General features: G+C 42.7%; 4 protein-coding genes across 9 annotated transcripts in view; 2 read left to right on the top strand and 2 right to left on the bottom strand.

Annotated features, from left to right (window-relative positions):
* Positions 1–24,843, top strand: part of LOC114871976 (extracellular sulfatase SULF-1 homolog) — a 61,564-nt gene extending 36,721 nt beyond the window's left edge. For 2 of the 5 annotated variants that reach the window (XM_029178641.2, XM_029178640.2), the window contains exons 4-17: positions 9,492–9,813; positions 17,212–17,362; positions 17,522–17,697; positions 18,694–18,804; positions 18,885–19,177; positions 20,152–20,496; positions 20,585–20,759; positions 20,842–21,082; positions 21,141–21,320; positions 21,379–22,333; positions 22,407–22,817; positions 22,899–23,090; positions 23,175–23,262; positions 23,419–24,843. In XM_029178641.2, coding sequence (XP_029034474.2) covers positions 9,492–9,813; positions 17,212–17,362; positions 17,522–17,697; positions 18,694–18,804; positions 18,885–19,177; positions 20,152–20,496; positions 20,585–20,759; positions 20,842–21,082; positions 21,141–21,320; positions 21,379–22,333; positions 22,407–22,817; positions 22,899–23,090; positions 23,175–23,262; positions 23,419–23,515 — 3,737 coding nt within the window. In that variant the 3' untranslated portion in view covers positions 23,516–24,843. The remainder of the gene's footprint in view (positions 1–9,491; positions 9,814–17,211; positions 17,363–17,521; positions 17,698–18,693; positions 18,805–18,884; positions 19,178–20,151; positions 20,497–20,584; positions 20,760–20,841; positions 21,083–21,140; positions 21,321–21,378; positions 22,334–22,406; positions 22,818–22,898; positions 23,091–23,174; positions 23,263–23,418) is intronic. The other 3 variants (XM_029178642.2, XM_029178645.2, XM_029178644.2) reach the window with 3 other exon arrangements.
* On the bottom strand, positions 24,839–26,032 carry LOC114871981 (MRN complex-interacting protein). The gene is made up of 3 exons (XM_029178653.2): positions 25,769–26,032; positions 25,619–25,687; positions 24,839–25,486 (listed from the first exon to the last, which is right to left on the bottom strand). Exons 1-3 carry the CDS (start codon positions 25,817–25,819, stop codon positions 24,950–24,952), a joined length of 657 nt encoding a protein of 218 aa, XP_029034486.1. The 5' UTR covers positions 25,820–26,032; the 3' UTR covers positions 24,839–24,949.
* A 42-nt stretch (positions 26,033–26,074) lies between these two features.
* Positions 26,075–27,248, bottom strand: LOC114871969 (ATP synthase subunit s, mitochondrial). Its single transcript, XM_029178631.2, has 5 exons — positions 27,046–27,248; positions 26,877–26,965; positions 26,592–26,797; positions 26,354–26,516; positions 26,075–26,277 (listed from the first exon to the last, which is right to left on the bottom strand). Exons 1-5 carry the CDS (start codon positions 27,055–27,057, stop codon positions 26,169–26,171), a joined length of 579 nt encoding a protein of 192 aa, XP_029034464.2. The 5' UTR covers positions 27,058–27,248; the 3' UTR covers positions 26,075–26,168.
* Positions 27,249–27,518: 270 nt separating this feature from the next.
* LOC114871968 (lysine-specific histone demethylase 1A) overlaps positions 27,519–27,874 on the top strand; it is a 90,450-nt gene continuing 90,094 nt past the window's right edge. Inside the window, exon 1 of one of the 2 annotated variants that reach the window (XM_029178628.2) lies at positions 27,519–27,723. In XM_029178628.2, the coding sequence (XP_029034461.1) occupies positions 27,700–27,723 (24 nt within the window). In that variant the 5' untranslated portion in view covers positions 27,519–27,699. The other variant, XM_029178630.2, reaches the window with a different exon arrangement.

Genomic DNA, 27,874 nt, shown 5'->3' with positions numbered 1-27,874 from the left:
AGATTATTATTGCTAACGTTGCATCGTCATTTCTTAACGCTTTGAGAAATGGTGTCGCACATATTCGTTAATTCGACTTGTAATCGCGGGAGAAGGTGCGATATCGATGGTAGATCGATGATTTGAGATCCAAGTTGATGGCTGGTTCAACGAATAATTACGAGCCGCGAACCGATCGCCGGTACCGAACGGTCCGAGAAAGAGAACTGGTTTTCGTTATCGTTTGCCCGTTGTACACAGAGTGTCCCTGACCAGAATACCAGACCTGGCAGGCCGGGCGACAAATTTTCTTCGCTATCTTCGCAAGAGGATCTTGTCACGCGCGCATACGTTAGCCAGCCTCACCTTTAAGCCGCGTTCGCGACCCCACGTTGTCGCGAACGGGCGTGAAACTAGACCTGAATTTGCCGATGCTAATTAGGTCCGAGAACTAGTCTGGCTGATCGTTCGTTCGTTGCTCACGAGCGAGCGTGCATCTTGCCAACCGATACGAAAAACAGGGATCTCCAACGAAAGAGCTCGAAGGAGAAGGATTATTTTTCATACACGTATCTCGTTTTCCTTTTCCACAAGAACGTACCGTGGAATTTAACGAGAGACCGTGATCGCGAAACCCACGCGACGACCTTCGATCCGCGATCGATCCTTCGTCGAAGGCGGTCCTGTTCGATTGTACGACGACGGGAAGTAAAAGCGAGACGAAGGCAACGGTATTGCCTCGATTGTTCGACTTGGCATTGTTGCGCACCGGCAAAAGTAACGTGGCATGCTTGAGAAGCTTTCGTATTGATCTTGACGATTGAACGATAAACGGTAGGGGCTAGTATAGAGGGGCCAGAGGAGGGCATTGTGTTCAGACGAGTGGAAGATCGTTCTTTTAACTATTGTGATATAATATTTTTCGGTATAATAGAGAAATTTAGAACTTGTCATTTATTTATACCACTTTTATTTCATAAAAGAAGTAGCCGAAGAAATATTTTTGTTAAACGAAAATTCTGTACTCGATACAAATAAATAGTCGTACCCCATCAATTTCACTAGAATATGTGACACCCTATTTCATAGATCTTAAACCTCAATTGGTATCTATGATACAGAATCTTCGGCTGCATACTTGAAAAAAATGCTGATGCACCGTCCAGATCTCTTCGTCATGCATTTAAGACCTCGAGTGGCCTTGGGTGTCCTTGTATCTCAGGTCACTGAACTTGTTTCACAAGTGTCCCTTACCCTGTACGCAAGTATGACATTCCATTCGAAGAAGCTGACCCCGACATCTCCTTAATGTCTTCGCGTATACAAAAGCACGTCTCCGCGGTATGACATTCCTTCCACGGACGTGTCTTCACGCTCGAAAGATTTCACATGAATTATACGTTTGTTTGATATCGAAAATTCGGGAGACGAAAGCAAACACTAGAAACGAAAGGAATATCCCACGCGATTTAACACGAACGTCGCGGAGCAATAAAAGAACGCGACGGTAGCCGGTAATTTTCCTAACCACTTCGTGCTTGTACTCGAGAAAAATGGTGGGTGTTCGGAACAAACAGAGAAGGGTTTCGACAGCGTCTTTAGACGAACTTTTTTTCACTTTACGCCGCCCTTCGCCGGCCTGAAGGTATAATGATAAGGCCACACACGCGTCGAGAACCGCGCCAGGTATACAATAGATTCACCGTTGGATAACCAAAGGTCTCGAATCGACGGTCGAAGCGTTGAAAGCGAGAACGAGAAGAGGAAACATTCGGTGGCAGACATTGCAACTTTCGGACCTGTTAACTGGAAAATCTTACTAAGTCAAGAAAAGTTTGTCAAACAAACGGTTGCATCCTCTTTGAAATCGATGCATTTACATCGAGTCGCGAATTCCTTCCTCGCCTGAGTAATTTTACTATTACGAAAAATATCTTTCCACCGATTGATCGATCGTCTCTCGTTATCCGTTGCATCGCGGTGCGAGCCGTGATATCTTAATAGAATATCTGATAGATCTTAATGGATATAGCGAACACGCGACCGAGACAGATCGACGGCTCATAGATTTATCTACGCTTGGCCTGTAGATCTGCCTATGCAAATCGAACATGTAGTCAAAGTAGCCTTGTTATACTTATTGCCGAGTTTCTCGGAAAGGTTATCACGCGACGGTGTGCTTTAGCCGATTCTCGCGTGTCGTAAAAATAAAAAGGTTATAAATAGTGTAAGTATACGTTCGTGAAGCTTTTTAAGAGCTCCATTTAGAGTCACGAGAAGTAGAAATTTTTCTTACTGGTCGCTTCTCGCAATATGTTTTCTTATGGATATCAAGCATCAGTCCGGAAAGTCGGCGAGGCTCGGTACTTAAGCTGTGAGCCCTGAGACTTAACACTTCCAAGTCTTTACTCGTCAAATTAGTGAAATAAGGACTTGAAAATTTGTCTCTTTGTCAACTAACTTCTCGTACTGTGCTTCCCTATAAATATCAAGGATCTATCCGAAAAGTCGGCGACGCACGGTATTTAGGCTGTGGGCCCTGATACTTAACACTTCCAAGTCTTTACTCGTCAAATTAGTGAAATAAGGACTTGGAAATTTGCCTCTTTATCAACTAACTTCTCGTACTGTGCTTCCCTATAAAAATCAAGGGTCCGTTCAGAGAGTATAAGATATAAGCGAGGAACAAATTCTCCTTCACCATTTTCGATTAAAGAGGGAGGGAACGATCCGCGAGGGCGGATGTAACTATTATCCGAGATCGATTTTCTACCGTATAATTTCCATAGCAGCGCATAGGTGTGCTTAGAACCCAATTGGGGGGATATCAGATTTTCGCACGTCGGGCGTGTAACGTGGCCAGGAAATGGCCGCATGAGAAATCGTGCGAGAAATATACGTGCTTCTCGTCCCTTTCCGTTCAACACAGATCTCCAACGATCCGATTCAAAGGAACGGTTATTACGAAACGACGGTAAATCGAGCAGAGAGGTGTTTGCAAAATGAACGGGGCCACGCCGGCGAGTACCGAGAAAGTCGTAACGTTTCAAGTAGGTATTCATTGGAAACTGTAATTAGAATTTATTCGAGGGCAGAGTTCATCCAACTTGGAAACGCGTATTCAAGGAAACCTCGTTTCTTGTAAAATACTCGAGCCGGCGATGTTTAAACGAAGAGATATCACGTTTGCTTAACGAACAATCTTCCGAAAGATTGGAAACCTTCTTCAGAGAGTTTTCAGACTCTTTCACTCGCGACTGGTACACGATCGACGATTCATTTCCACTCGCTGAGAGAAAATTCCTGATTAAATGAACGGCGTCCCCTTTCAAGGAATTTACGTTCTACTAGGGATGTCCGATTGTTCGCGGTCGTATTTTCGCATCGACGTTCCCCGAGGAACCTCTCGACCCATCTACCTTTACGCACGAGGTACCGTGGCTGGCTGGCAATAAAACAAATCTCCTTATACGCTTGTAAGTTCGCACGGTTCCGGGATGTCGTATATGGCAATCGAATAGGTTTATTCCTTGAATCTCGAATACAACGATTACGAAGAAACCCGAACAAGAGAGAGGAAGAAGAAGAGAAAAGTACAGTCGCGATCATTCGAAGAGATGTTCTATTAACAAAGAGGATGCACGATTTACTGTCAACCCTGTTTTGGAACAAAGAGAATCTTCTCTGTATTAAGGGTGAAAAGGACATTCAAGGACGATATCTCGCGCCATTCAGGTTACGTAGCATGTGCACGATCGTCTGTACGATTAGGCAAGGAGGAACTGAACGTAGATACAAGCAGAGATGCGCCGGTACCGCACGAAAGTCTGGACGATGCTCGTTCGTGAGCATCCTGGAGCGAGGTCTACCCGTTATCGGAATGGCCAGATTGCTGTTGTTGCTTGTTACCGACGCAGCTGTTTCAGCCCGATTGTATATCGATTAAAATCCAAAGGATCGCATCAACGCATCTCTGCGAACGTTAATGTGATAAAATGCGAGGCTAGGATGTCATGCAGGTGGAAAATCAAAATTAGAATGCATCCGATTTTGGGATTTCAATTTGTAAACAGGAATATTCCTATATCTATCGCTATATTTGAAAATATCGTAAATTTGAATTCACATTTCACATATTACATTTAATGTGATATAACGCGAAGCTAGGATGTCATGCAGGTGGAAAATCAAAGTTAGAATGCATCCGATTTTGGGGTTTCAATTTGTAAAAAGGAATATTTTTATATCTACTGCTAATTTTGGAAATATTGTTAATTTGAATTTCTGTACTTTACTATTTGAATAAACGTTGAACAATAATAGCGTTCAGCTCTAAAATGCCGAGCAGAGGATCTCCAATTCCGAGAATCTCTAGTTTCGAAACCACCAAACGCTTGTACTCACCAACTTCGCAGATAGCCGATTACCGGAGCAGTAATCGTCTCTCACTAACTGAACTTCGGCAATCGAACGAAGAGTTCATTCATTGTAATCCAATTAAACGGAAACTTCTCGTAAAAACACTTTCAAGAGAAAATTCACATTCGAGAGTTTCATGATTCTCACTTAACGGGTCACTAAGAATTGATGAAATGTGAATATATAATACATTCGATTTGGAAAAACGGCTTTCGAATCGTGCGTTCACTCGCGCAAGGCTCAAGAACTAATGAACGTACGGTCGAACGTCGAAGGCTCAAGAACTGATGAACGCTTGCCGATAATCCGAGTGTTTATGCAAAGGGATTATCCTTTTCCAAGCACGATATCACCGCCGGTTTCGTCAGTTGCCCGACGACCCCGGCTAGATTTTGTCTTTCCGTACACGCGCTGACCTTTATGGACTCAGGAACTTACTCTGCTGAGGTCGGAAATGGCCCCGGGTCGACATCTGCATTGACCCTAGCACGCGGGATAAAAATCCCGGGATTTTTATTGAAAGTTGACACGCTTTAGCTTTTTATCTTCAGCATAACAAATAAATGATAAATGATAAAAATATTAGTGTCTTTAGTTATCCGTCAGTCATTTTCTCAATCTATATCTATTTCCATAAGGAACCACCAAGGAAATTATATTACATCCCAAACAGAAAAATAATATAAATCTTAAATAAGATACATTTCCCATCGAAGCGTAAGAAATTGCAGCAAAACGATTGTAAAATAATCATTTAATTCGATTTCGCGTGTAACCGGGTTTTCGAAAAAAGCGCAGACCCCCCGGCGGTGGCAAAAACATTTCTGTGTACAGAGGGTGGTTAGGTGGCGGTGTACCGTGGTACGTTCGTGCAGGTGAGATTATCTAAATTTAAATCGCGCCATGGCGCAGACCCGTGGAAGAGCATTGTTCGTGGCTGTTGCTGGTCGAGAGGACGCGCCGCAAGTTTTTCGAGTGCACGTGGAACACGAAGGAAAGAGGAGCGATGTTCAGGAAGGGAAACGAAGGGAGAAGGTCGAAGACGAGGTGGACTTAACGTTGGGGCACCCACACGTTCACTGGATCGCAGAGAAGGGTCGCACACACGTTGCTCACAAAAGGGCCCCAACGATATGCAGGTGCAGCTCTGCGGATCGGTGCATTCAGTGGGCTTTTGCGACCCTCTCCGCGCCGTCGCGTCGTCAAAAGGCGCGTTGGCTGCGATTCGGTAAAAACGAATGACACCTTAAGCAGCCGTCCCGCAGACCCTTTCAACAAGGGATGTGATTTTCGTGCCGCTTTTTGCTCGTCTTACCGACACGTGAGAAATGAACCATAATTTTCATGAGAAACTATCCTCGGCTGTTTGTTCTTCGATTTTTTACATTCTTAACAGATACGAGCATTTAACGAGGGGAATCATCCGTAGAATTCTTGAAAGGGTTCGATTGAATGATTTGTTCGCGATTGAAAAGCACCGTAGATTAAAGTGCAATTACGTTCTGCTGGTTGCGTGCATCGAGTTTTTTGGTTGGTATTCTATATGCATGCATGCATTAATCGTAGAAAACCATTCTGGACGATGTATGGTAGCAACGTTTTATGTTGATGTACCGTCATTACGCAGTTATCATGATTATGCAGATAATAAGGACCGATTTGTCTTATTACCAGCGTGAACATCCGTTCTAACGCGATGATTTTTTCCTTCTTCCTACTTGTTTCCCCTCGATCGTCCGTTTCTTTACGAGCTGCGAAGATGATAGTCGCGTGGCGGCAGAAATTAGTACGTACCACGATGCGGGAATCGTTGCCGGTTTATCCTTGGATGGCGATATTTTTCCATCATCGTTAATCTAACATCGTCACGAAATTTTTCACGTAATAACGATCACGGTGATTCGTGGGCAACGTTAAACTTCCTCTATTTGTTCCGGGACTCTTTTCACGAGCTCGTGCCACTCGTTAAAACCGGGCTGCATGCGATGCAGCCTTTAAATCGTCCACGTTGAAAATCGCAGAGAACGGGATGACGGGGGCATCGGTCGACACGCGAGCGGATCGGGCAGCCTCCATGGAAAACGGGGTTAATACCCGGCTGGCACGAAACCATCGAGCCGAAATAATTTCGAACTCCTACTATTACCGATTTGGTACATCGCGATGTGCCGAATACACCGGCGTGCACTTAGCCTTGCTAATTTCACCGGGATACCGTTCGCTAATCCGACCAACTCGGACACCGTTTGGCCAGCTTTCGTGACAGGAATCCGAAACGGTCGGCTACGCCAAAAACCTTGAGGCTCCTTTTTAAACGAACTCGAAGCCGTTTCGATGGGACCTCAACACAGAAGCTTCCATCCAGATTTACCAACTGCGTTGGCCTGTCGCTAATCGGATTTAACTCGAGCTCGGTCGAGCGTGAGATTTTGTACAGTGAACACTGAGCTTTGCTCTAAATGGGATTCGCTATTAAAGCTAACATACGTGTACCTCGCGTTTCAACTTTCCAGCAATATGCCCTGATTAAGTTGGCTATCTCTATGCCTCGAATAATTAAAGGATTAAATAACAAGTTAAAGGATCGCTGAAACACGCGTGTCAATTCGATTCTCAGTCATCCATAGCGGACGCGAACGATACCCGCGTTACCTGTTGCTTCTGAAGCTCAGCCAGGACCCCGGAGGGAGTCGATCCACAGTGGACGCAGAAAAAGCGTCCTAGACGCGAGTGAAAACGCAAAAATAACGACCGGCTCGGTCTCGATGCCGGCCGATCGTAAAAAACCGAGACACACGGTCGCTCGATCGGTCCGTCCCGACAAAGCGGGACAAAAGGACGAGGTCCGTGATATCCTGGCGCCAGTCGCGGGCCGAGCATCGGTCCGCAGAAATAAAACGAGCGTGTATCCCGGGGAGGGGAATCGGAATGGTTGCAACGGTCGATGCAGCGGATATACACGAGACATTGCAGTCGGAATATGGGCCAGACTGGCCGACGGATTCGCGAAAGGGATGGATCGAGCCAGCGGACCGCGACGAATCCAGGACGACGTCGAAGGTTGTTCCTTGACGTATGCTCGTTTTCAGCTGGATAACAGCGTTGATATATCGAGCGAGCGACGAAACAGGGAACTGGTATCAGGATGAGAAATGGTTCTAGCGCACGCCGCGGTTATAATTGAAAACCTGGCTCGTTTGTACGCTACAATTTGCTTAAAATGAACGTCGAATCTATAAAGGAGCTTGATTTTACGAGACCGATACGAGGAGGATGATTAAACGAAAGGATGTTACGGCCAATTACACTCGTTACGAGCTGGTCGATCATTATTGCAGGACACTGTACACCGTACAACGCGATAAGAATCTAATTGATATTTACGGCTGCCCCAGTGCATCCAGGTATTTTTAGGCTGGCGCTAAGTCAGCGTCGTGTAAAGTGCACTTGAGGTGAACGTGATCGTAGCAACGACCCCGAGGAAATGAGAGACACGAGATATTAATCGAAGCTGATACATTTTTCATTTGCTACCCCTTAAGAAATTTACATAATATTATTTTTATTATTATAAGGACGCATACCCATTCAAACACATAAAAATAGTACCCCCGCAATTACCGCATTTGATATGAATATGTGATTATATGGTTATGTTCGGAAAATGCACAATGTTAAAGTTAGCGCTGAAATAATCTACAGATTTTGGTCTTACAACCGGTGGTAGAGTCATTGAAGATATCAATCGATAGTTGCAATGAATTGACAGTGCTAAATGAATATTAATGTCTCGCAATATATCTTTTTTTCTGTACTATTTGTTCTGCCTAATTTATTGTTTTTGTACCATATTTCTGAATGCCGCTAGTACCATGTTGCATCTTATATACACGAAGGTTCTCAAAACTATTTCTGTTAAATTTTGTATCAAAGGGTTAATCCAGTTTAGTAATGAATAAATAAATCAATTAATGTTACTTGGAATTTTCTTAATTATTTTTCTTTCTAATTAGGTATTCGATTATATTAAATTTATAGCGCTGATCAGAGATATGATAATTAAGGAAACATCGTCAAAGAGGACGCGATTTTTCGCTGGAAACGATCGCAACCCTCCCAGAAAGATTTACCGTTCTTTATATTTACCGGACAAGGCGGTCTTTTATTGAGATGTCATCGGTTAACGCAAAACGAGAGTAATGCGATCGGTCCAGCTAGGTGGTCCTGGACCGGCAAAAAGTTGTCCGAACCGAAACAGCCACCCTTTCCCCGCGACTGTTATAAATAAGCCCCGCTTATAGCCTCTCGATACAGCAGTAGACTACCGCACGAGGTACAGGTAGGTATGTAAACGCAACAGAAACGACTAAGGTGGTGGTACTTTTTGAATTAATTATTTGATGCTACCCGTATGAATAATTCAACGTTAGCGGAGATGAATCTAGACCGAGCTGCTTGTATACGAGCAGGGGGGTTCGGCAAGCGGAAAATGGGATTGCCTTTTGATTTATCGCGATCCACTGCTAGGAAAAGCACTAGTTGCCCTCGGGATGTTTCTCGCGTGGAATTTTCAGACGTGGGAAGCTGGAAATTTCGTTATCCCCACGTTTCGTTGCGACGAAATTGCGACGAAGTATATATCTGAATATTTCCATCGGTCTGTTGGTTCTTTACAAAAGCGACCGTGTCTCTTGGTTACCAGCCTTCGGTTTGGTTAAAATAAAAGCAAAACCAGCGGGCTTGTAATCGATCTGTTACATGAGTCAGTTCCTGCGACGAGTCGAGCGTGTCCACGCCACATTAATTATTAACCACGATAGTTAGGGTAGAGATCTTTCTTTCATTAGAGCCTAGTGTAACGAATAGGCCACACCTCGTGGCCATTATTCACTCGATGCCAACGCTTTGATTCGCGTTTTTACTTTTTTTTTTTTGCCGGTCTCCCTTTAACCCCGGATCAATTGATTCTTTAAGAAACGCCCGTTGCTAAAGTATCGCGGGCATTGTTTCTTCGAACGCGTAATCGTTTCGGCATGCAGCTGCGCGATTCGCGGGATATTTAATTGACGTTATATCGTAAACATACGTTTCAGGTTACTTCGGCAAGTATTTGAACAAGTACAACGGCTCGTACATACCGCCCGGATGGCGGGAATGGGGAGGTCTCATAATGAATTCACGGTACTACAACTACAGCGTGAACATGAACGGGAAGAAGATAAAGCACGGCTTCGAGTACAGCAAGGACTATTACCCGGACCTGATAGCGAACGACAGCGTGGCTTTCCTTCGTCAGAGCAAACACAATTTCGCCAGGAAACCGGTGATGCTCGTCGCGAGTTTCCCGGCGCCCCACGGACCGGAAGACTCGGCCCCGCAGTTCTCGCATCTCTTCTTCAACGTCACCACTCATCAGTAAGTATGAAAGTTTCTACTTCTGTTTGCCTTCGTTACCGAAAACCGTATCTGGGTCACTTCGTTAGCCCGGATGGGAATATTTGCTCCGTTCCTAGTTTCAATCAATCTAACGCTCTCTAATTCTTTCGTTAACCCTTTAGTTTGATAAAAATACGCGTAAAATATTAAATGAATTTCGACATTTGCTCGTTTCTTCCCCTCAGAATGTGATAATTAAAAAAAAAATACTATCAGAGAAGTATTCTAACGCTTGCATCTCAAAGTGTTAATTAATGAAATTCACGCGTTGAACCCGCATTTCTTTTTTAAACTCTACCTCAACAGTGTATACATTGTTGATTTGAACTTTTTCATTTGATACGCCCGATGCTATTTAATTATTTTTGGAAGAATCTCGACGTGGAGAGTTTCCGGTCAAAGAGCTAACGAGGACGAATCGCGCGTCGAATCAAAGTTCAGTATTCGCAAATCGTGGAATTTCATCTCGAATGCAGCTTCTTCGTTCCAATTTGATCGTTTCGCGAAATGGGTCTGCAGCTAGGAAGAGCACGTAAGAGCGTGCAATTCGAAGCAACTGGCTGCATTATTATTTACGCACGCACAGCTCTCGCCTTTCTTATGTACCCTCGTTTACCCTCCTTTTCTCCCTATCGTCGCGTTCACCTTCGAAGACGTACGGCACAACGATAATTCCTTTAACGCGTTAAATTATGCAACGTGCAAAAGCTGTCGGAGGCGAACTACAGCTTTTCGGAATTCCAAACGACCCTCACTCTTGCCGTATTATAGAACTTTAGCTGTTAATACGGCTGTTTGAAATTTTCATACCGAAACTGATAAGTCTAGTCATTGAATATTAGATCCTTTTAAGCGGGACACTTGAGGTATCTCGGTTATAAAACAAGCACGAGTACAAGGGGTTAGAAATACGCAATCAACGATCGATTGTATTCAACTCGTCGATCGATTCGATCACGGTAGTCACACTTTTCCAACGACGTGACCGTGTCGTTCGCGACCACGTAGAGGTAAGAAACAACGGCACCATAGTAACAAACGCCAACGCAACAAACCATAAACGTGCTTCCTGACAATAAGCCTTGTTTCTAAGAACGAGCGAGTGTACTAGCGACAGACAGTCATTTGACGTCCGGTGTTGAAGATTCCTTGTCCTCCCGATGAACGTCCCAAGAAAATGCATTTATTGTAATCGTAGTCTAACACCCAGTGTCGGATTGGAATTTCAATTTTTCCCGAGAGTTTAATTACACGAGGGGCCAGTTTGTAAAATACAAGCTCTAATTCGAATTAATTAGTCCTCAAATCCCTTCCCCCATTCCCAATGGTCAGTTCACCTCTTCTAACACCTGACGATCCACTAGTCCGTTCTCCATAAATTTCGTTGTCCGTCTTCTATCAATTTTCGCCGGAAAACAGGAAAGAAGACGAACATCGATACGAAGGGATTCGCGAACGGTTGTTTCGCCAACGAACAATTTAACGTCTCGTAAACGGAAAAGAGCTAGCATGGTCTGAAGGCGAAAACGAGAGACAGAGGCACTCTAGACTAGACAACCGGATAGATAACTGCAGCCACACGGGGTGTCATCGTCGCGTGATGGAGTGCCCTAGACGGGGCGAACAGTGTGCGCTGATGAAAAGCGCTAAAAAAAACGTGTGCACCCCTCTCTTGCCAGTCTCGTCTCGCCCCTCTGGACAACGCCCGTCATTGTACCGCCACGATGCAGCTATTATATTCACCTGTCTCTGTTTTCACGGAAAAAAAAAACACATCGCGTCTCCTGTTCTCACCTCCAACTTCGACTCGTAGTCCCTTTGTCCCTTCCTCTTGTCTACGTTTCGTTGGCTGGACGCGTACCTGGTGACTACTACGATTCAGGGACCAAGGAAGAGAGGGAGGAACTCGCGACGTTTCGCGAAGGGCTCTTTTGTGAACCGGAGACTACAGATTGCCTCATTGTACGGCGTATTTTTGTCAGATCGATTCTAAAGGGGGATCTTTCCTCCATTCGATGGGACGACGCGATACGATGTCGGTAAATATCGTAAGCGGATACTGTTTCTATTCAACGACAATCTTTCTTTTTATATTTTCAATCTTCGATTCGAATATACAAATGTATCTGGATTTATTCATGCAAGGAATATAAAATCTTTATCCAAAATGGAAAAGAAATCTCTATTTTAGGCAGGAACGTATTATTATTCGAATGCGGTAGGTTCTGTTGGCGACAGGATAATTAATTACCGAATATTCAAGCGCAGCGAATCGGTCGAAAGTGGCCGACATTTCTGTAGAACGCGTTCGATTTATCGTTCGTCATCCTATTGTACTTGGCGGAGCAATTAAAACCTCGAAAAGAACAAGCGTACAAGAGTGCATCCGCGTGGTGTATCCCATTTGTTTTATTTGCGGGTTACAAATTAAAGCCCGTAAATTCCTGTCACCTCGGTTCTACTCGTATTCTACGGAGGATGAAAAATGAAGCGAGGGTTGTAAATCGTATTTGCACGAATATGCGGTGTAATACGTAACGTCGTAAATTATAATTACACGGGATGCATAACCGGCATCAGAGTAGTTTAGCGCGGTCGCTGGTACGAGCATCTAGCTAGCCGTTTAATTCCATAAACCGGCATTTTAATTCTACGCTCGTCCATCAAAAGCCGATCGAACGAGAAAATTAATCCGTACGCGATTACGAGCTTTCACCACGCTTTTACATGAACTAGCGTCTGCACTCTTAACCTTTTTTAGTACGGCGTTTATCGCGCGATAATTTCCCTCATTATTTATTTTCAAATTGCTTTACCATTAATTTTTGAAAATTTCTTCAAACCCAAGTGTAAAAAGGTAAAAAAATAAAACTTGTTAAGTGGTGTAGGTAATTATCGTCGCTTTCTATTACAAGGTAAACGCGTCTAATCTCATCGTTTCTCGATTCGCTGTAAATTAGCGTGCGTGATTTAACGATGTTCGATTAAGTGTGTAACACGGCACGGTGCGTTGATCGTGTAACGTATGCCTCGCGTAATTCTGCATGTCAGGTTGAACGACATCGTACGAGAATCGTGGCTCGTTTCACCGACCGATTGGCCGCAATTCACTTTTACGAGCACCGCAACGTTCTTATCTGTTTTATATAACATCTGATAAGCGATCGCCTTGCGCGATACCAGGACACCCTGTTTATCGATCGAAATCGAGAGGTTCGCGAGTTTTTCCCGGAGGAAAAACGTGATTTATCCCGGCGAGGAAACGGGCGTTTTCTCTCGTTAAACGAGCGGAAATCCTCTTGCCCGCCTTTCTACCCGATTCGATTAAGTGGATTAAGAGAGTCGGGAAATTAAAACGATAATGTCAGCGTTAAAACAGTCGAATTATCCTTGCTGTTCTTAATTGAAGAAATTATTTGCCGACAACACTTGTTCCTGACGTTATCACGTTAATTGACACGGTGAGAATGAACGCGTGTAGCAAGTAGCGTTATTAAGCGTACGACCGCATAATTTTCAATCCTATGCTCTCAAAGCTGTCGAGCAAACTTTCTCCTAAATTCTTATTTCTCATTTGAAATACTTACACGTTACGTATTGTTGACTCAATCCCGACAAGCATTCGAAACGTTTGCCTATGACTAACATCGCGAGAACAATATGCCATTCGGTTAACAAAAGAAATGTCAATGACTCGAAAGAGAAAGCTGCTTTAAATATCAACTCGTTCGAAGCAAATCAATCTTTCTTTAAGAATTTTCATGTCAAGCAGGTCGAGATAAACGAAACACCCTACGTGACGTGTGCACTTCTCGAGCACTTCTCCAACCTAATGACGCCGATCTAAATCCATCGCTAACCATAGCAAAGCTCCTTAGAGCACAAAAAACATTCTAACTTCAAAATGTGTACTATTCTAAAGAAGCTTATGGTTAGATCGAATCGTAGCGGGTACCAGTAAAATATCATGCAGTAAGAGTCAGACAAGTGGAAACACTCAGGTTTGATATAAGTGAAAGATAAATTAATGGAAAGATGGCAATAATATTCTGCTCGTGGATGTGGAGGCGTGGATCAACTGGTGGTTTGTTTTCGATTCCACGTGGTCCACGAGCATCACCGATTAAACAGAATCAATCAACTGGTAATCTGGGCGAGACGGTCGCGTTAATGGGTTCGAGACGCGGTGTCCAGCTAAGCGTTTCGGGCTACTCGAACACGATACGCTCGCGTTATCGCGCGGAACGAGCGTGTTTGTATTTTGACAGCGCCCTTTCACCGTGACTAATCCGAGGGCAACCGAGCGAGGGAGTTGAGTTTATCAGAGATTTAACTTGTACATATTCGGCGCGTACGGCGACTTAACCCGTGCCTCGTGTATTGTCCATTTTCCTTCCCAACGAAACTCACTGGCCCGTTAATATCGTCGGCGATCAGATAATCAGAATTTATCGTCGGAGTAATTAGCCGAAGAAATTTATGCGGCAATTAGCCTCGCGGCTGACGCGGGGGACCTTGTACCGAAAGAGAAAGCAAGAAAAAGGCAATGCTATAAAATGGCTTATTTTAGAACCGGACGAAAAAAGGAACAATTTCTTGCGTTATAATTTCGAAATTCGTCAAGAGGAAGCTTTTTCGAGTAACCCGGGAACGTCATTCTCGTTAGAAGGATAAAAAGCTGAGCCGTATCAAGGAAGCTCGTCTTCGATGGAGGCTATTACCGAGGAGCACTTATTTTTCTTCTGTACTACGTGGTCTCTTTTCGTGATCCTGGAGCACTCGGGTATGCTTGACAGCCACTTCGAATCTATCGAATATCGATTACCCACGTTACCCGGTATCCTTGCGTCACGGAGAGTGGAAACGTTTCTAAAGAATATTCAATTCCGCGCGATTAACACTTGAATGCCGGAGCTAAGCCTTTGCTAATGGAACATAACTCACGAGTCATGTTATTAATATTAATATTGATCATTAAGTGTGAAGCGGATTCGAGTTGTCTCTACGTCGCCGAGATAACCAATGAACCTAATAACCCAATTTGTTTATCCTCTCGTTCTATCAATTAACACTCAATTCCCGCAACCGACGAACGAATCAATCTATAATAAACGCGTAACAAATTAGCCGAATAGTAGATTAATTGGTAAAAATTCGAAGAGCCAAACTCGGTGACAGCGAACGGGTCGAATTCTGTTCACCGTAGAAGGCGTTAACTATTCTATAATTAACCAGAAGCGGTCGATTAGCGGTGTAGCGCAGTAGAGACAGCTCGGTTTCCGAATGGTATGCGCGCGAGGGATGCACGCGGAGACAAACGAGCGGATTCAGAGATGTGGCGGGCGTCGGGAGTCGGGCGGCGCGGGGGCACGTGTCTGGGTGCAAATATAATCGTGGAGTGTCTCGCGGGAAAGTTAAGTGGCCGTGGCGAGCCGGTGTACGCAGAATAGGCCGCAATTAAGGAGTCCAGACGAAATACGCGAGCGGAGTGAGCGCCGAGTATTCTTCGTTCGGGGCTGCCGTCAGATTGCGCGCTTTATTTTAAATTTGCATAAAGCGGCGGGTTGCTTTACGCCTCCCCCTCCCATTTTTCCTTCCTTCCTTCGGCAGCTGAGCAAACGAAAAGGCTAACCGACGAAATTAACGCGAACCGTGTTCCTCTTTAAGATCCAACCAGTTTTCGTTCGGTGGTTCGCGTTTTTCCACGCTCGCTGCTTTCCACCCTCTTTTTCTCTTCTCTTCCACAGAATCGTTGGTTTGTTTTTCCAACAAACGATCTCCTTCGATACCCGAGACCGGCGCGGATGCAGGTGGCGTTTTCATGCGGCCGCACGATTTCTCACGAAAATCGAGCTTAGCTGATGAAACGTGGAAGAGAAACGGGTATTTTTCGAGATTACGTCGCGTACGAGGATCGGTGCACGCGAACCGCTCGTTTTCATGCAGCGCCGACATGCATCTGCCCGTTGAGATCTCAATTTCGTTTCTTGGAATCAATTCGAAGCTAGGAGCCACGAACAGCTACCGAACAGATCTTTCGTGATGCTTTTGTAATATCTTGTCTTGTGAATAAATGAGAGGGTACGCTAACGCTAGTAGCAGTAGCATATTTACTATACACGCGCAGAACAGTGGGTGATCAAATTATTAGAGCCATGGTATGAAAAATGGGTTTTTTGTGTTTCTGTAGAAATAGAGCCACAATTTTAAGGTATTCTCCACTATTAATATACAAAAAAATACTTATAAAAATAAACAATACTATTTAAAAGATTATATTTACACATGTAAATTACTTTCGCTGCAATTACTGCCTCAATTCTTTTCGGTGTACTTTCGATGCATTTTAAGCAATTCATTTTGATTGCTTTAGTTCTGGCCTATATTTTTATCAGATGTTCAATCAATTAACATTCGTTATTAATAGTAAATGTTCCCATAAATTTTCGATGGGGTTGAGGTCCAGAGAATTTCATAAAAAAACTCTGTTTAACTCGGTTTTAATTTAAGAACTAATCATTTTTATTTAAAATCATCAATTTATGCGAGTGGCTCTAATAATTTGATCACCCACTGTATAGAAAACGGGGCATACCTATAGACATAGTACCACGGTTTAAATTGCAGTAATGCACCGAGACCCACCTTCGTGCCGGGACGATTATCTTCATCGAATGCGTTCACCTTTCTGTGCATAGTCTCTCTCTAGTGTAAACGAGCAAAAGCATAAACGACCGAAGGTTAATTTTCCAATTGAAAGAAAACAGTTCGAGTCGATATCGCGATTCAATAGCCCATATTTGGCTTTTCCTTCGGAATCTCGGTCCTCTACGAAACCAATGAAGCGTTAAACCTGTTCCTGCATCCCGTACGAAGGTCTCCCAATAAAACAAAGATCTTCCACGTTCGAGGCGAGCGTTTCTGAAGGACGCGGAGGAAGGTGAAGGGCCAATTACCCATAATTTCGTATCTCGCGTAATTGGTGGAGAGGTTGGGTGGAAAGAGGAAGAGAAAGCAAGAGAGGATACGGTGTCTCGAGGGTCCAGCGTGTTTCACCTTCTCGTTGCATCGAACTACCGTGTCTCGTTGGATACTCGAGATTAATTCAATTTCGCCTACCCGGCTCGGATTCCGTACGGATACTGTGCGTGTCCGTCTAAATCCTAGCTACCCGAGCTACTTAATCGGCTAACTAATAGTCTTCGAGGACTGGGGTCGATAGTTTACCCCTAAAAGGGAGGAAACTATTCGACTGTTTTGAACAATTCTGCACTTTACTTTATACGAGATCGTTTAGCGAATATTTGGTGAATCTCTAACACGATCAGAATTTATTCTTTGAATAAAAATTATTAAATATATTTTCTATTATTTTAGCACCCCAGCCTACGACTACGCGCCGAATCCAGATAAACAATGGATCCTGCAGGTGACCCAAAAAATGCAACCGATCCACAAACAGTTCACGGATCTTCTGATGACCAAAAGACTTCAGACGCTGCAGAGCGTCGACGATGCAGTGGACAGGGTACGTGTGATTCATGCGTTTAATGGCGTTTCCGCGGACACTTATTAATTTAGCCATTTACCACGGAGCTGCCAAAAAAAAAAGCGAGAGAAATTGCGAACATCCGAGCGTCGTTTCGTCGAAACGACTCGTTTTTACGTCCCTATGGCTTGTTAACAGATCTACCAAGAACTGAAAGACCTGGGAGAGCTGGACAACACGTATATAATATACACGTCCGACCACGGTTACCATTTGGGACAATTCGGTCTGATCAAAGGAAAGAGTTTCCCCTTCGAATTCGACGTGAGGGTACCGTTCCTCATCCGAGGGCCTGGCATCGAACCTGGCACCATGTGAGCGAATATTTATTATTTTCATTCCTCGTATTGCAAACCGCGAACGGATTTCTCGGATTCGTCATGTCCAGAAGAAGCACCGCGGTTCGTATATCGGGGAACGGAGACAAATAAACGTACGATCACACGAGTCGGTTAAGCGCGAAGAGGAGGCGTGAAGATGTAAATCATGTCGGACAGAGTAGACTGGTAGCTACATTTAGTTAAATTGATTCACCAAGTGGAGGAAGATTTACAACGCGACCGCGTGTCAGCTCGTTTAGACTTTTCGAAGCTTACACTCTCGATTTAGCTTTCCATCATGCTTGAATTCAATCAACGTTGTTCCCATAAATTTCCCTTAGGCGAGTACAAAGGGCGTGACAAACGCGTGTTTCGTTAACATGTTATTCGATGACCGACATTACGAATTCAATTAGAACATTTTAAATATCGGCATCGTAATAACCGGTGAGTACAAAGAGGAAGCTGTAATTTTCGTCGATAAAAGGAGTTTCGAGAGCGATAAATTAGCCAGGAGGAACGTGGCCAATCGAGAGAAAAAAACTCGATGAAAAAGATTCACCGGTTCGTGTTGCCAAACTACCGTGCGAACGTGAATCCTCGACCATTCGCGTGTAAATTGAAGCATAAGGATGCCTGTTATAAACAGCGCTCCGCTAGATTAATGCTCTCCGCGCTTGCCCGTTTCCGCGTGCGGCCTCCTGGATTTAATAAACGGCGCCACGTTTCTGTCGCAAGCCGGGAACACTGGAAAAAACGCGACACCGCATTGCAGGAAAAAGCGTTTCCGTTTTCCTCGCTCCGATGAGTATTTCTCTTAGATAACGAAGGGTCGCTCCGGTTGTTTAACGCGATTGTTGACACGCCGTCGTCTGACCGAACATAGAAAATTAGAACGTTGCAGCGATTCTGCTGACGCAATATTCACCCTCCCTTCGAGGGATGAGCTAAGATATTGGATTACAATAAAGCATCTATATGACGTTGCAGAGTAGACGACATAGTTTTGAACATCGACTTGGCGCCGACCTTCCTGGATATCGCCGGCGTCGAGACGCCACCGCAGATGGACGGTCGTTCTTTCAAGAAACTTTTTCAAAAGTGAGTACATTGCCAATTTTTTCCCCTACGCGGACACGCGTCGCGCGTTGAACAGAAGAAACGAGCGATCAACTTTCCAGTAAACACGGCAGAAGATCGAAGTTCAAGTGGCCGGACACCTTCCTGATCGAATCATCGGGACGTCGCGAGACGCCGGAATCGATCGCGGAATCGAAAGCGAGAGAAGCGAGGAAACAGAATCAAACGGTCGCGAGGCAACATTCGAACGGGACACCGGAAGAGGAAGAGGAAAACGTGACCGATACGGAGAGCGAACACGAGACGGTGCATTGGATGTTCGAGAACGACACCGGCAGCGATCAAGACATCTCCGAGGACGAGGATTTCGAGGATTCGATCATCGACGAATCGAGTAAGAGTTTCTTCCTCCCTTTCATGCGGAGAATGATCGTTTATTTTCGCCTTTTATTACCGCCTTTCTGCAGCTGAGATACAATTTCCTAGCACGTAACGCTTCGCGATGATGCTGCGTTGACCTTTTCGTTGGCAATAAAATTGCAGCTCAGCGAGAGTGCCGTAATCTCGCATTATCGTCCGATCCTTCAACGAATAAATTGCTTTAAGTACGAATTTACGGTAGTCGATCGAGGGGATCCAGTGGAAGCAGCTGCTTCGTCCACCCCCTGGAAATTCGAATAATAGCGGGAGGACGGTTCGTTCGAGGGTATTTTAAAAACAGAAATTATACTTTGACGATTAAAATTGACACGCTACGGCGAGCACGCTTCGATATACTTTTCCGCGGAGAATTCTCCGGATGCAAAGTTTTAATTAGTCCCAAGTACCATTGTATCGCAAGATAGCAGAGAAATTTCGCCAACATCAGTAGGAATCGGTCGCAATCGAAACTCGCGGTTAACTTAAACTATTTCTTATTCGGTCGGTCTGGATTATACTCTCGAAAAGGGGTCCGAATAATCCCCGGTTCGATCATAAATCTCGTCAAGCTTTCACTCGAAGATTTATGCATCTCTAATCCAATTTTATTGCCACGTGTTAGCCTGCTGTCGCTTTCGTTCCCGCGATTTTGAATTATAGTTATGAAGTCGGTGATTTCACGGACTTAGGGAACGAATACAAAGGAATAAACGACTGCAAAAATGACCATCAGATAATTAGAGGAATTCATAAGAAATAGAGTCTGTGTTACCGGAAATTGGACCCAGGACTTTTGCATTCGAGTAGTCTGTTTCACGATTTCTCTTATTATTGGACCTAGAGATGGTGATATTTCAAGTCTGTTCCACTCTACACCTGCCTATTGCCACGATTTCTCTTATTATTGGCTCTAGAAGTCCCGATCGCACATAATGAATTCTCTTTCAGACGTTGATCCGCATCTGGACAACAGAGTGCATCCGGTGCATTCGACCTATTCCGCGAAGCATGAGCGATTGGCGATCGAGTGTTCGCGGCCAGAGGCCCAAGCGAACTGTGTGCCGGGTCAGAAATGGCGTTGCGAGAGGGACGGGCATCGATGGCGAAGACACAAGTGCAAGTACGCCGCGCCTCCGTTAAGAATCTCGAAGAAATGCGCCTGCTTCACGCCGAACGGAGTCGTGTACACCAGGTTGGAATCGAACGACTACGAGGGACATCGATACGGCTTCGGCAGGGACAGGAGGCCCGCAGATGTGTACACAGATATGGCTAGATACTTCGCTAGACGTGGTACGCTGCACCGTAATCACTGATCTCGCTTAATGGGAACGCGACGATGAGATTTGTAATTCATCGCCACGATCACGATTTTTCTCAGGCAAGCGAGACGCCCCGGAAGATGTTGGTCGCGATACCGGCCACCAGGATGATGACTATAATGACGGTGACCGTGACCGGCGAGCCATCGACGAGGAAGACGATCAGCAGTTCTTCCAGGAACTGAACAAACTTACGGACGACGTGAGGAGAGAGTACACGAGTCTATATTCCAGGTATCAATGATTAGAAAGTCATGGTTAATACTGTTCGAAGCTAAAGTCACACAGGGTTCCACGATGATGGATGTGCTTTCAGGAATAGGTTTAATAATCGAACATCACGCGACGACACGCTCGAGTTCGATAATTTGAACGAGTCCGAATATTCGATCGACGACTTTGATCCCAGCTTGGATAAGGTGGTGAAAGGTCGGCTGAACGTGGAGGACGTGGTGAAGAGACACAGGAGGATACGAAGGAGTGCTATAAAGAAAGATACCGTTGATCATGTTACGAAAATTATGGAGAGCATAGAGGAAGAACTGGATGACCTGAAGGTATTAACTCCAAAAATACTGAGAAATATTTCTATTCAGTTTCTATTGCTATGTTTAGGCTACCCAAATTCGCCACTCGGAGACGAGGAAGACACTGCCAGCGAAATGTTCGGTGCTACCTCAGGGTGGAGTGAACTGTTCGGAGACCGTTTATCAGGACCCGAACGAATGGCGCATCTCGAGACGAGAAATCGAGCAACAGATAAGAGAAATGAGGATGCAACTGGAAACATTGAAAGTGAGTTGATTGTAATTTCTGTATCTAGTGTTACCAGCATAATCCGTATCTCTTCCAGGACATACGTCGTCATCTGATGACCAAGCGGCCGCACGTCGGCCGGGACACGGAGGAAGGTTCGAGGAGTACTCAAGAGCCTCATAAATCGCATCATCACGCTTCGAAGAATCACGCGAACCGTCATCACAAGAAACACGATCACGCCAGCACTGTTAATCCGACCGTTACAACTGTCCGTTCCACGTGGAAGCAGGACCAAGTCACGGAAGACAAAACTACGTCCACGGGTACTACGGAGAAGCTCAGGTTCACTGTTACGATTGCAGAAAACACCGACGACCCGGATACGATCACCACGACCGAAACAACGACCACGACCTTATCGACCACGGCCAAACCGAAGAAGGCGTCTCGACGTCAGAAGATAAAAGATACCGCCAACAATCGAACGGAAGTCGAGGACGATAGGCCTCAGAGACGCAGGAAGGTTCATCACCATCGCAAAAATAATACACTGTTCACGAACAGCGTGCACGACGAGGTGCAGGCTGGCGTGAACATCAGCGAGATCGTTGAGACGACTGCGACTACTCAAAGCGCAGCAACAAGTCAGAAACAACAGTACCAGTCAACCGGGTACACCACCCTTCCCACCACCCTGACGAAGGAGACTCTTCAAAGAGAGACTTCGAGTACCGTCGGAACCACGGACGAGTCCACGAAAGAAACCATGATGGAAACGGACCCGCAAACGGCGCCATCGACGACGGAGACGTCCAGTCTAGGCGAATGGACGAAGTCGCAGAAGACCACTCCTGCGGTCTCTAGAACCACCGGAACCCGTTCCAGAAATACGTTCACCCCTACGATTGTTGCCACGACACCGACCACCACACCAGTTACTCCTTCGAGGAAGTTTCCAAAGGTGCAGAAGAATCGAACGAGCCCAAATCTTGGACCCTCCAGAATAGACGTGACCATCTTGGAGTCCCCGGACAGGAAGAGCAGACAAGGTTGGTAATATTCGAAGCAGTTTGAAATTCATTCTAAACATAGGATCTGATTGATCTTTCTTTCACGGTGTAGATATAATTGATATAGCAAATAATAATCGTCGGCTACCACCGATGCTGAACAGCCCCCTAGAGGCTCGGCACAAATGCTACTGCGAGCCTGATTCCTACTCGAAGAAGGACGAGAAGGAGATCGCTCGTGAAGAGAGAAGAAGACTGAAAGAGGAACGGTTGAAGAAGAAGGAGAGAAAGTTGAGGAAGAAAGCCAAGCTCGAGAAAGAGTGTCTGACAGAAAAGATGAACTGTTTCGAGCACGACAACGACCATTGGCGGACTGCCCCATTGTGGAGCGCTGGTCCATTCTGTTTTTGTATGAACGCCAACAATAACACGTACTCCTGCATAAGGACCATTAACGCGACGCACAATTTCCTTTACTGCGAGTTCACTACCGGTTTGATCACGTATTATAACCTGAGGATCGGTAAGTATTCCCTGAATCTTACCTGTTCGGAAGAGAATCAGTTCCGCAATCACGAAAGTTATTCCCATTGTTTCCATTTAGATCCGTTCGAACAATGGAACAGATTATCGTCGTTAACAGCCCCGGAACGATCTTACCTTCACGATCAATTGGAACATTTGAAAGGGTGCAAGGGTACGAGGGACTGTACAGTAGGAAGCGCGAGAGAAGCTCTGCCGCAACCGCAACAACATCAGAGATACATTTCGAAGAGAAAATACGCTAACACCTTCGGTAGGTTTCATAGATAACGTAGAAGAACATCGAATCCTCTTTCGTCTGATCATTTCTCTTTCATATACTTATTCGTTTTCATAGAAGACATCTTTGTACCGTCAACGTTACAAATTATTCGTGAAAGCGAACTCGGTAGTCCCCCTAATAAGAGACGAAAAAAGTTGCAAAAGTAAGTAGAACTTCTGAATGCTTGACTATCCAGTGAAATTCGTGTGCATGCCTGATCTAGTGTGACACGATATACACATGTCGAAGCAACAATAAAGAATGTATTTTTCCGATGTATCAAATATATTTGTTTCATATGTTTTTATTTATTGAACAGCGTTTGGAACAGAAGAAGCAGAAGCTGGCAAAGTAATTGGAGACAGCATCAACAACAAGACTCGGTGAATTATCGGCGGCACAGACACCAGTACTGATAATGGTTCGTTTTTCATTGAACAAATCGTCGAAGGATGCGTGAAAGCATTGCCTTGGATGTGTATTAATTTCGCGATGCATTTAATAATGTAATTTATTTAGTGATATTTAATTGGGAACGGAAACGTGATAATTTCATTGATGACGTTCTGATTTCGTTAGACTGTCGCAGCTCGAGGGATTTACCGTGTATATTTTCCAATGCTATTGAACGAGAAAACAATCGGAACAGCGATCTAAACGAGGATCCATTTTTTTACTTAATAGCAGATATTTTTTATAATAATTTATTCATCCCACGTCTCTTTAGGTCTTTATACAAGAAACGCGATTAACTCGTCAACTACGATAACTTGCCTAACGAGATTTAGAGCAATTTTAAAAATTTTGATTATATTGAAAAATTAATCACACGATAATTCATCGCGAAGTGATTAATCGATACCAGTAGCTTTCTAGACAATAGAATGTCTAAGGGAAGATGAGAAGAAACTAAGAGTTCATCTCATGTCGCATTAGAACAGTTGAAATTTTTATTCTTGAATCTATGGACTGAAACGCACAACGAAAGAACGAACACAATAGTAAAACGGTCCTGCCAAAAGCCTTTCGCCATTTCTCGTGGGTATTTCTTATACACTCACACGTTCGTATAACGTTTATTCTACTGAAACTGCCATCCGTTTGATTTTTCCTATTGTCTTCGAGCAGTAACAATGCAGAATAAATTGCCTCTGCCACGAAATACTTTACAATCATTGTAGCCAATCTTTATTGGCCTGTATGAACTCGACTGTACAGACAGGATGAAAGTAATTCTAGCGGTTATCTGAAAGCATGCGATGCTAAGACTGCATAAGTTTCAATGAAACTGACAAAATCATTGGCATCATTTATCCTGCGCAAATCTCCTGTCTTACTAGAAGCAGTATGAAAACTTTTGTGATCGCTATAACTAACAGTCCCTGCTACAAAAAATGAAATGCTGATGGATGCATAGGCTGTTATAAATAAAATATGAAAATGAATTTATTGAAAATTATGGATATGCTTTGTTGAGTATAAAGACAACTTTATATAATATTCAGTCTTTCCTACAATGAATTATATATAGTTTAAGTACTGAATTTAATATGCTTCTATGCAAGCTATGTAGCTAAGTAACTTGTCTCCATTAGCATTTTATTTTTTTACGATTATATGTCTGTGTTATGTACTAGGTTCTCAGATAGTGCCCTGAGAACATCTTCAAGATTTTGAAACTGAAGCCATGTATTTAAATCATGTGAAATAAATAAATAAATAAATAAATACTGTCCAAGTGATAGTTAACATTTCATTTATTTGATCCAAACCTTACTCTATTAGATTAATTAACTTTCTTCAACAGAACAATGGAACTATGTTTCCAATAACTCTTTTATATAATGAATTCAAAAATCAATAGTAACATCGAAATCCTCATTGTCATCAAAAATGTTTTTTGCATATTTGGTATCAGTGACACTTTTGTTGTAAATTTGGCTATCGCCAGCAGAGCTATTCGTATCATCAAATGTTTCAGTCTTTTTAATTTGAGGAGATTCATGTTTATCATCACAATGATCTTGCTCAGACTGACTTTCATAATAGTAATTACTGCTTGTATTCACATAATCATTTTGTGAGCATTCATATGTTGTATCATCATTATGTGAGTACATAGATTCATCATTGTTTTCATTACTATTACTTTCGCTATTTACAAATTTAGACGTTTTGCATTCAGTATCTTCTGGTGTTTCTAAATACTTTGCCCACTTATTTTCAATTCCCCCAGAATTTGACTGATTAGAACAGCCAGCAGAATTATTATCATTTATATTGTTATCCCCGTAAAAAAATTCATTTGTTTCATTCCCATGTTCTTTCATCATGTTCAATTTTTGAACACATATACGACAATCTTTCCCTGAACCTCTAAAGAAAACCTAAAAATTGTAATTTTCTACTACTACCTTGTATATCTATTACCCCATTTGATTGTATCAAGACTTTTGCATCAGACAATAATGTAAGTTTGAAATGTAGTTTTTCAATTATGAAAATAATAATAGACTTACCTGTCTCAAAATTTGCTTGTGATTACATACTTTGCATTGCCATTTCTTTGCTTGTTTAATCAGGTGGACCTGTAAAATGTCAAATAAAGCATGTGAAGTTATACCATACAATCTTCATTTTAACCGTAATATGAACTATTCAAGAATTACCTGATACATTTTACACGAATAACAGCGTAAAACATTCATTTGTTGCGGCATGATACCAAACTTCGTTAAAAATAAAAGAAAAATACAATAATGCACTGTTAAAACTGTTACGTTTGAAACCACAATACTTTCAGAACTATTTCAAACTTCGACACTTCAAAGATGGCAGCCAACACACCTCATTCGCGCAGCTCAGTGACGCCTTAGCTTTGGCGGGAAGACTGTAAATCTTCATTTCCAGGAAGTGCTTCCGGTAAGTTGAATTCTTTCGATTTTATTTATATCATTAATTATAAACCATATACATTAATTTTACTTCATAATTTATACTTTATTATCATATATCTTTTCACAATGTTTCACACAAGCTTTATAACTTATATTAAAATATAAAGTACGTTTATTGATAGTCAATTTCACAATTGGGTAAAGCTTCGGTGAGTTCTTTATAAACGGAATCTTTCTTCTTCACATATATTAATCCTCGAATTTTTAATTTTTCTAAATTTCTGTTGACCAAAACAAAGAAAATCAAATTATTGTTTCAATAATTATATTTTAGTAATGTATATGTGTATCACATACTTTAATACTTTTAAACTTAGTAGACCTTCATCATCAATACTTTTACAGTTTATAAGCTCCAAATGTTTTAATGAACCTTTGATAAGTGATAAGTATGGTAAAGCACTATTATCAACATATTTACAGCTTTCAAGTTTTATGTCATTTACATGTTTACATCCCTCTGCATTAAAGATTTGAATGAATAATTATGGTTACATTTAACTTCATTTCATAAATATATTTTTATAACACTGACTGAAATGTTCAAATCCTATATCGCATATTCCAGCATCATTAGCATCAATACCCTCAACATAATATTGTTGTCCAATAACTGGTAATTTATTATAATCTGTTAATAGCTCAGAAACACCTTTCCATCTAACATATGCCCCATTTTTCAAAAGCCATTCTGCACATGCACGATCAGGACCAACCTCATTTACACGGTCCTCATCAACTCTTAAAAAAGAAACTTCTTATATTAATAATTATTCATTCTACGCATTAAAAATCTTATAACATCCCCTTATTGTAATACCTATTGAACATGACATTAATCCAATAAAACAGAGATTTGGTTTGATTCTTTGTGTTTGAAAACACAATAGATCTTATTATGTTGAAAGTCTGAAAATAAAAAGCATAATATAACACACTTACAAACAAACGTAGTTAAAAAAACAAGGTATACATCATTTGAATCATACAGGGATTGTCATTTCTCGATTGTTGAGAATATATTAAAAATGTTATAGAAGTTTTATGGTTGCTGTAATACAAATGACACGATAATCTCGTAATTACGTGGAGAGAATATAAAAACACTATGTAATTATTTCAACATTCAATTTTACGCATTAGTATTTACAATATGTATTTATAATCTAGTGCGTCATTTGGAACCGGCATTGTATCAACATTGTTATACTGTTAAACTCAATGTGCCATTTAAAAACAGCACTGCCAGAGCAATCTGGTAGTGCCATCTGACAATATCTTTCTTAAAGCGCTTAGGACTGACAGTGTTTTAAAATCAGTACATTTTTTTTCAATTTCATTAGTGTTGTAAAGCATTCTACGAGCTCATTCACATCAGAAAAATCAAATGTATACGTAATTTCTGTACAAAATAAATCTTGAAACATTTTACAGTGATTCATCATAGTCGGTGAAGAGTGAACGTTATTTGATACAGATGTCAGCGACAAACGGTGCTCCGGTCGACCGTAGTATTCTACGTTATCCGTAGTCTCTGGATCTCATAATTGTATGTGCCGCCGGTTTGAAGAGTCAAAACAAACCTGTGTGATTCTGACTAGTTGCGATAACATTTCATAGAAAAACTAACAACTAGCATCAACATGAGTCGAAGAAAAAGGGCGAAGGTTTGTATTGTTGTTTTCCTTGACTACACTTAATATTGCTTGTTAACAAGGTTATAATTAAATGAAGCATTGTTATTATAATTGACCCACACGATAGGTTTGTAATATTTATTTTGCAGGTGTTTGATTTTAAATGTTTTTCGACAAAATG

Source organism: Osmia bicornis, chromosome 6 (genome assembly GCF_907164935.1).
Source record: "Osmia bicornis bicornis chromosome 6, iOsmBic2.1, whole genome shotgun sequence".
NCBI lineage: Eukaryota > Metazoa > Arthropoda > Insecta > Hymenoptera > Megachilidae > Osmia > Osmia bicornis.
The sequence above is the reverse complement of the archived record's forward strand: the minus strand, read 5'-3'. Positions and strand labels throughout refer to the sequence as shown.

Excerpts from the sequence above, each read along its gene's own strand:
- LOC114871981 (XM_029178653.2), bottom strand. The coding sequence starts at position 25,819 with ATGCCGCAACAAATGAATGTTTTACGCTGTTATTCGTGTAAAATGTAT. Across the intron at positions 25,688-25,768 it reads ATTCGTGTAAAATGTATCAG|GTCCACCTGATTAAACAAGC; the intron begins GTAATTCTTGAA and ends GACATTTTACAG. Across the intron at positions 25,487-25,618 it reads ACAAGCAAATTTTGAGACAG|GTTTTCTTTAGAGGTTCAGG; the intron begins GTAAGTCTATTA and ends TACAATTTTTAG.
- LOC114871969 (XM_029178631.2), bottom strand. Across the intron at positions 26,798-26,876 it reads ATTAATGTCATGTTCAATAG|AGTTGATGAGGACCGTGTAA; the intron begins GTATTACAATAA and ends TTCTTTTTTAAG. Across the intron at positions 26,517-26,591 it reads TATAGGATTTGAACATTTCA|AGGGATGTAAACATGTAAAT; the intron begins GTCAGTGTTATA and ends TCTTTAATGCAG.